This window comes from Tamandua tetradactyla, chromosome 26 (assembly GCF_023851605.1).
Source record: "Tamandua tetradactyla isolate mTamTet1 chromosome 26, mTamTet1.pri, whole genome shotgun sequence".
Taxonomy (NCBI): Eukaryota; Metazoa; Chordata; class Mammalia; order Pilosa; family Myrmecophagidae; genus Tamandua; species Tamandua tetradactyla.
In genome coordinates, this window is record NC_135352.1 from 3,504,693 (window position 1) to 3,513,616 (window position 8,924).

The 8,924-nt window shown below is 31.7% G+C and overlaps 1 protein-coding gene across 1 annotated transcript; it reads left to right on the forward strand.

Moving 5' to 3' along the window:
• The first annotated feature begins 3,138 nt into the window (after positions 1 to 3,138).
• Positions 3,139 to 4,074, forward strand: LOC143669848 (olfactory receptor 14C36-like). Its single transcript, XM_077144429.1, has one exon. It carries the CDS (start codon positions 3,139 to 3,141, stop codon positions 4,072 to 4,074), a length of 936 nt encoding a protein of 311 aa, XP_077000544.1.
• The last annotated feature ends 4,850 nt before the right edge of the window (positions 4,075 to 8,924 follow it).

Genomic DNA, 8,924 nt, shown 5'->3' on the forward strand with positions numbered 1-8,924 from the left:
AGTAAGTGATTCCATGTCAAAATGTGTATATAAATAATTATAATTTCAGGTGTAATTGTGGGGTTTTTTTCATGTCATATCCTGAAAACAAGTAAACTTTTCTTTATGATTGATCAACATAGCTTCAAGAAAAATGTATGTATATAATTCTCCCAAAATATTTTAAAATACTGTTAATTTTAAATAAATTAAAGATTAAATGGATGCTTGAAACAAATTTATTAACATGAAAAGTATATGCTCTAATTCTCAAGAATAGGAAATACGTCCATCTATTTTGCAGAAAAGGCAAAGATTCATTTGCTTTTAAATTTTAATGGATAGTAGTACCTGGTGAATAATCTAGTTACCTCAGGAGAATTTTGCTGGACATGTTATTCTCTTGTTATTTGCCAATCTGCATGTAAAGAAATAGTCTGAGTTTTACAATTTCTATTTAGCCATTCAAGATATTTTGTACTGTCATACGCTATTTAACAGAAAACTGCATGAGCAAAGGAATAACACTCTTTACTTCTTTATTTGTTTCTTTAAAAAATCATTACTTCCATGAATATAAGCTAAAAGAAATATAAGTGCTGGAGGAGCTACATGTTCAATTCTATTTTGAATGTTGTTTTTCACTTACTTTCAGCACAGCTACTATTTTGCATTTTACACTTTGAAAAATTTCACAAATATTAAATTAATGAGGTAGCCATATTATAATTTTTATAAATAAGGAAATTGAAGTTCAAATATATTTGAGAGACTTTCCATAGCTGTATAGCAATTAAATGGTAGTGTCAGGATGCAAAATGTCTCCTCCCCTAATATTTTTTGAAGTTTTTGAAGTTTTAACCCCACTACAGAGCTAGAAGGAAATTGAAATTAGAAACCTAAATTTGATTGGAAAGTGTGATATAATATTTTCTTCATTCTGTGTTCAAAACTTTGAAAGTCTGTTGCATTTATTTAATATAGTGGTAGTTGTCTGATAGCCATTTTTATATAGAATTTGTATATAGACAAACAGATACATCAACCTATTATAAATATTGAAAGAGCAATTTGACTAAGTTTACCATAACATGCTATCAATAAATTTTCAGTAAACAGGTTATTATAAAACGAAACCAAAAAAATCATTGAACAATTTTGAAGCATCCTGAAATAAAAAGGAACAAAAAGAGAGAAGGAGTATTTAGTTTTGAGAGCAGGAGGTCAGTCTGAAATTGCCCACTTCTTACCTTCTAGCATTTAGCAGAGGTTTTCTAAGTGATAAGTGGTGACAGTGATTCCAAGAAAATAAAGATGTGAAGTTTGTGGATACAGTGTATGTTCCATTATCAGTTAGAATTAAAAAAAGAAAGTGTTAGTGTGTCTGAAAATATGCATTCTGAGGTTTCAATATTTCAAGCAAAATACATAGTTTAATCATGTCCAGAAGTCTGCCTCCTGAAATTAACAGTCAATAAGGGTTTAGCTAGGGGCATAAAGTTATGATAGCAGACATTCTTAAGGAATTGGAAGTGAGTACAATAGTCATTAATGGCCATTACATCCAGCAATATTTTTCCATCTCATCTTAATCAAGTTCTGAAATCTGTCCATATTTTATGAGAAAGCATGACAGTATTTTCCACAAAACTGAAGATGCAACTGACTTCATTAGTGGACTTGATATTGTTACTAAATAAATATCGTTTTTTGCAGGTAATACTTACTTATCAATAGCTACAAGTGATTTTTTTGGAAAAGAGGAAACTAAGAATTTATTTATATACAATACTACATGGGGAAACATGATAATTTTATGGCATTTAAGTGAGACATTGGTATCAGTTGAAGGGAGGAATACTTTTGCTGAGTTTGTGAATGCCTCAAATATGAATGATTCTCTTCATATTAATATAGCAGATGAGAGGGAAAAGATGAGTGAACATATATAAAGTCATTTTTTATTGAAATTCATTATATATTAGCACAAAATCTCTTAGGACATTTTAAATGGATAAATGAGCCATTGATATTGGAAAGAAATTGGGGTAAAATGGAAAGTAATATTCAATATTTAGAAAAATGTTTTCAACTCCAAGTCATTGGGATTTAAATGAATATATGACAAGATTTTGTGGATCATGTAATGTTCAGAAAGCTGGGATATAGCCATACTGGTGAATGTTGAGCTTGGAAAAGAAACATGAATTGTTCTTATGGGAATAAGTGAAGCCCAATATTGTCAGGGATTCTTGTGTAGGAAATGTGCAATGTGGTGATATGCAAATTGAGTAGACAATCCAACTTTGAAGCCTTACTCTTCAACTTATGTTTTCATGGTTTAGTAAATGTCCTTGATTTTCAGTGACCAACTCTTCTACTTTCAAGAGTGCATATTTTACTTCATTTTGTAAAGTTTTGATGAGAATTACAATATATAAATTATTTTAAACTGTATAGGACATTCTGAGTAAATAAAAGTTTGCATTAATTTTATTCATGATTATTTTATCTAGGATATGGAATGAATGGAATCAAGTCAGAAAGAATCTAACAAACTATTCAAAATGACAAAAAGATGTCAAACAGTTGGAAGTCAAAATAGTATCAACATTCACAATGGAGGAAGTGAAGATAAAAAAATTTCCACCTGTTAAGCAGGGAATGGATTTCTTTTGATAGTAAAATTGTCAGAGGTCCCCAAATACATGCTTTTATCTCTATTCATATTCTATTTGGTCATCAAGTAATCATAAGTATTAATATTTATAGCTTATAACTAGCATGTCAGGGATGCATAGAAATTGCCTATATTAAATCACTTTGTCTTTCAGGCAAAAATTTGACCTCCAATAAATCAATTCTATATAGAAAGCAGTATGTTAAGTTTATATGGTAAGTGAAATAACATTTGCAAACATAGCAAAGGTCTTAAAGATTTTATTTTCATGAAACCCCTATCCTGGAAATGATTTACAGAAGCCTGGAGACTCAAGTAGCATGAGGAAAATGATGTTAGATCCTATTAACCAATATAATCAAGAGAGAATATAATTGAATAATATGCCAGTCAGTAAATGCACTTTGCTAATTTCTTCCACATGTTTTTTTTAGGAATTACTTATATGGATCTTCAGGATGAAGGAAAATTGCCTAAAGATGCCCAACTCTACCATGGTGACTAAATTCTTGCTTACAAGATTTTCTGATGTGTGGGAGCTCAGAGTCTTGCATGCCATGCTATTCCTGCTAATGTACTTGGGAACACTGATGGGAAACTTTCTCATTGTCACAGTAACAATACTTGATGATAAACTTCATACTCCCATGTATTTCTTTCTTAGGAATCTGTCTGTCTTAGACATGTGCTTTATTTCTGTTACAATACCCAAAGCGTGTATCATCTTCCTGTTTGATACAAGGGTAATCTCCATGGTAGGATGTGCAGCTCAGGTTTTCCTTGTGATTTTCTTGGCTTTTGTTGAGATACTGTTTCTCTGCATCATGGCCCATGATCGCTATGTGGCCATCTGCCAGCCCCTACACTATGCTATGATTATGAACCATCAAGTCTGTGTCCAGATGACTCTGGCCTCAGTTCTCTGTGGCATCATCTACTCTGGATTCCACACTGGAAATACATTCCGACTGTCCTTCTGTCAGTCCAATGTGGTACATCAATTCTTCTGTGACATTCCCACACTCCTGAATCTCTCCTGCTCTGACACCTTGAGCAATAAAATTTCAATTTTTATATCTGCAGTGGTGATTCTTGCTGGCTCCTTTGCATTTATTACCAGGTCTTATATTCACATATTTTCTAATGTGCTCAAGTTTCCAACCAGGGGAGAGTGGGGAAAGGCCTTTTCTACTTGTGTCCCCCACATAATTGTTGTAACTGTTTTTGTCACTTCAATTGCTGTTGTATGTATGAAGCCAATCTCACATTCACCCACTATTCAGGGCATGATCATGTCTGTGTTCTATACTATAGTCCCTCCTTTCTTGAATCCTATTATCTATAGTCTTAGAAACAAGAAGATTAAGGATGCTGTAAGGAGAATTATCAGGAGAAAGCTTTGTTCAGGAAAATAAGGTAAAGATTTCAAGGCACCCCACTTTTATGGCATCATTAAATTATGATCCAACATTAATTTTCTTTCTTATTTCCTCTTTTGGGTGATCTGACTTGATTTCTAAATAACATTCCATTGATTATGTGTCAATCAAAAAACAGCACACATGTTCATTTTGAGGTTTCTACTCTCCAAAATTCACATTTCCTTGATATCTGAATTATCATTGATAAGTGCTGGTATTTTTGCTAAATAGTTCTCTTGTCAATTATTTTCAATTAAATAAATTCTGTCTGAAATTTTGAAACTCTCTACTAAACTTGTCTGATCTATTTGTGCATTTAAATGAAGAATCATTTTTGTCATATATTCAAAATTATCAAAACATGTACACAATAATATTTAAAAACTGGCCCTAAATTAACACTGAGATATTGTTTTATTAATAAAAATAAGCATCTTAGGAAATTGTGGTTGGCAGGCAAGATATAAGATACTTAGTTTTTCATAGTGTGAAAGGATACATTTTAAATTAAATTTTTACTCAAAACAAATATTAATATCTATGAAATGTAAACCACTGCTATTTTGAGAAAGTTTAGGATTGATAATAATTGTTGGAAAGTTCTAAATTTTCCATGTCATGAAACCAAAATGAGTTACTGTTTTTTTTTCTGTTTCCATGTATGTTGCCTCTGAGGAATCTTTTCAGTATATTTAGGATGGTGAAATAGTTTGCGAAGTATAATCAACCTTGCTGAAAAATAGCTAAAACTTATTGCTGTTTTGGATTCTTAGATGTTAATTGAAGAATGTATTGTCATTAATTGCAAATAGCACTGCCACTTCTGTTAATTCTAAAATTGTTATTATCATAGAGTATTGATGATAGTTAACTGATCACATACAATACTTTGCAAACTTAAACTGTTGTAAAATTTTTCTTATATAAAATTTTCAGTAAGATAATATTACTTTTCCTCAAGTATGACTATGTATTCAATCATTTTTGTGTTTGCAATTGTAGAAAAGTATTATTCAGTTATCAGTGTGTGTATAATATTATTAAAATAATGAAAACAGGGTGGGCCGCGGTGGCTCAGCGGGCAAAGTGCTTGCCTGCTATGCCGGAGGACCTCGGTTCGATTCCCGGCCCCAGCCCATGTAACAAAAACGGAGAAACAGAATACAATAAAAACAAGAAAATGTTTAAAAATGTTTCCCTTTCTTCCTTCCTTCCTTCCTTCTATCCTTCCTTCCTTCTCTCTGTCTTTCCTTTAAAAAAAAAAAAAAAAAAAAAAAATAATGAAAACAGAATTCATTTAATTGTTTCCTAAATTTTGTTCCTTACATATTTATTGATACCTTTTTGTGCAGAATACAATTTGAACACCAATTTTCCACTATAAATAACAATCTTTAAACTTTATAAAGTTCATTTTGAAATATACATTCAAATAAGATACCATAGTGTTTTCATGGGTACAATAATAACTAATCAAAATATCCAACACAAAATTAAGAGAAGTTAAAAAGAGAAATGGGAAGGAAAACCATCATAATTAAACAATTTACAATTTAACTCTTAAATACAACTGACCGAACAAATTGATAAAAATAAAAGAGATAAAAAACATGCACAAAACAATTTCAAATATACCTCAATGAGATTTGTAGAAACTATGCTTCAGTACTGCATATTATGTATTCTTTCCAAATACACATTGGAAATTTGTTATGCAAACCATACACTGGGCCAAAAAGAAAATATTTGCCAAGTTCAAAGAACAGAAATAATAGAAAATACTACCTTTTATCTCAGGAATTAATAAAATGAGTGTGTGGTTTCAATAACACTAACATAAATTGTACATATTCCATTTTTTCCCAACAGTTTTACTTGTATATTTTGTAGCTCTGTTATTGCACACATAAAATTTTGTTTTTAGTATCATCTTAATTAAATGACTCCTTATCACTTTTAAAATACCTCCTTTACCCTTGTAATATTGTGCTGTTATCTATGTTACTATTTTATATTAATATTATTTAATTTTATTTTATCTCTTTCAGTCAGGGGGGACAAAAGAACAGCAATTTAGAAAATACCTACATTCTGAATCAGACACTTTAAAAACACACCTGTGAAATAAAGGTGCCATATCAATGTGATTTTTTTATTTAAGAAAACAAATACACCTATAACCAACAACAATGGATATCTTAGCTTAATTGTAGGCATATTTAACTAAAGCATTCATATAATCATTGCAAATCCTGTGTTTGTTCAGTAAGTTTCATAAACCAATTTAAAATTAAGGCAACAAAGAAAAATTTACATGTTCAGATAACAAAGTTCTTAAATTCTAAATATTAAACATTAACTTAGACACCATGTGATCAGCTGTCAAAACTGTGAATATTTTCTGGGCGGGCCGCGGTGGCTCAGCGGGCAAAGTGCTTGCCTGCTATGCCGGAGGACCTCGGTTCGATTCCCGGCCCCAGCCCATGTACCAAAAACGGAGAAACAGAATACAATAAAAACAAGAAAATGTTTAAAGATGTTTCCCTTTCTTCCTTCCTTCCTTCCTTCTATCCTTCCTTCCTTCTCTCTGTCTTTCCTTTAAAAAAAAAAAAAAAAAAAAAAAAAAACTGTGAATATTTTCAAAATATCAACTAGGAAGTTCTTACAAATATCTGCATTGCTATAATAATGACCAATGTTACTAAATATATGGAGTATTTACAAATATTTTTACAATTAACATGTGGAAATTGACATATAGAATTCTTAATCAAACTAAAATGAATATCTTAGTTTATCCATAAGCATATTTAAAAAATCTAAATAATCAACATAAAGCCTGTTCATATAACAGGTTTCATAAATCAATTTAAAATTACAGAAAGGAAGGAAAAAATCTATAAATATAGATATCATAGTTACTTGAACTCTAAATATTAAACAGCATCTTAAATATCATTTGATTAATTATCAAAACTGTTCACATTCTCAAAATATCACTTAAAAAGTTACTGCAAATATCTACTTTGCTATAGTAGTAAGCTATGTTACTAAATATTTTCAAATTTTTGCTTTCAAGAATTTATTTTATCTAATATTGCCATATCTTCCTACAGATTTTTAAAAATGACTTTTAGTTGTAAAATATAACATATGTATACAAATAAAAGAAAGACAAAAGCAACAATTTTCAAAGCACACTTCAACAAGTAGTTATAGAACAGTTCCCAGAGTTTGTCATGGACTTCGATGTCTTAAACTCAGATTTTTCCTTCTAGCTGCTCCAAAACACTGGTGGCTTTATCAGAGTCATAATAATGGAATCAAACAGTATCTGTCCATTTGTCTCTGATTTATTTCATTCAGCATTATATCTCAAGGTTCATCCATGTTGTCATATGTTTTGAGACATCACTTTGTCTAAATTCTGCATAATATTCCATCGTATGTATATACCACCTTTTCCTTATCCCCACTCATCTGTGGATAGGTACCTGGATTGTTTCCATCTCCTGGCAGTTGAGCATAGTGCCATTATGAACATTGGTGTACAAATGTCTGTTCATATCACTGCCCTCCACTCTTCTGGATATATACAGAGTATTGGTATTGCTGGGTCATAGGACAACTCCATATTTACTTTTCTGAGGAATTGACAAAATGGTGTCCATAGCAGCTGAGACATTTTACATTCCCACTGACAGCAAATGTGTTCCAATTTCTCCACATCCTCTCCAACATTTGCGGTTTTCTGTTTGTTTAATAGCAGCCATTCTTATAGGTGTGAGGTGATATCTTATTGTTGTCTTAATTTGCATTTCCCTTATAGCCAATGAAGATGAGCAAGTCTTCATGTGCTTTTTAGCCATCTGTATTTGCTCTCCAGAAATGTGCTTATTCATTTCCTCTGCCCATTTTATAATTGGGTTGTTCATTCTTCTGTTGGTGAGCTGTATAACTTCTTTATACACACAAGATATCAAGGCTTTATTCAATATGTGGTTTCCAAATATTTTCTCCCATTGAGTTGGCTGTTTCTTCACCTTTTTAACAAAGTCTTTTGAGGCTTTTGATCTTAAGGAAGTCCCGTTCGACAATTTCTTTTTCTTTCACAGGTTGCGCTTTAAGTGTGAAGTATAATAAGCTATCTCCTATTACTAGATCTTGAAGAAGTTTTGCTACATTTCTTTCAAGAGGTCTTATGGTACTGGCTCTCACACTTAGATCTTCGATTCATTTTGAATTAATTCTGTTTACGGTGCAAGGTAGGCATCCTCTTTCATTCATTTGACTAATGAAATCCAGTTCTTGCATGCCCATTTATTAAAAAGATTATTTTCACCTAATTCAAGGAATTTGAGGACTTTATCAAATTTCAAATGTCCATAAATGTGGTGGTCAATCTCTGCACTCTCAATTTTATTCCAAAGGTCAGTCTTTCTTCCTGTGTCCCAGTATTTTGCTGTTATAACAATTGTGGCATTATAGTAAGCTTTAAAGTCAGGAAATGATAGATCTCCTAGCTTGCTTTTCTTTTTTTAAGGTACCTGTAGCAATTTGAGATCCCATTCCGTTCCATATATATATATTTGCATGGGCAGGCACTAGGAAGTGAACTTGAGTCTCTGGCATTGGGAGGCAGCAACTCTGCCTGCTGACTCACCATGGCCTGCCCTCCATGTAAATCTGATAACCACTTTTTCCAAGTCTTTAAAATAGATTTTTGGGTTTTTATTGCTATTGCATTGAATCTGTAGATCAGTTTGTGCAGGACTGACATCTTGGGGATATTCAACCTTCCTATCCATGAGCATTGATGAGCTTGTCATCAATTTAGGTCATTT

What these genes read in the sequence shown, in the direction of transcription:
- LOC143669848 (XM_077144429.1), top strand. Translation starts at nt 3,139, where the DNA reads ATGCCCAACTCTACCATGGTGACTAAATTCTTGCTTACAAGATTTTCT.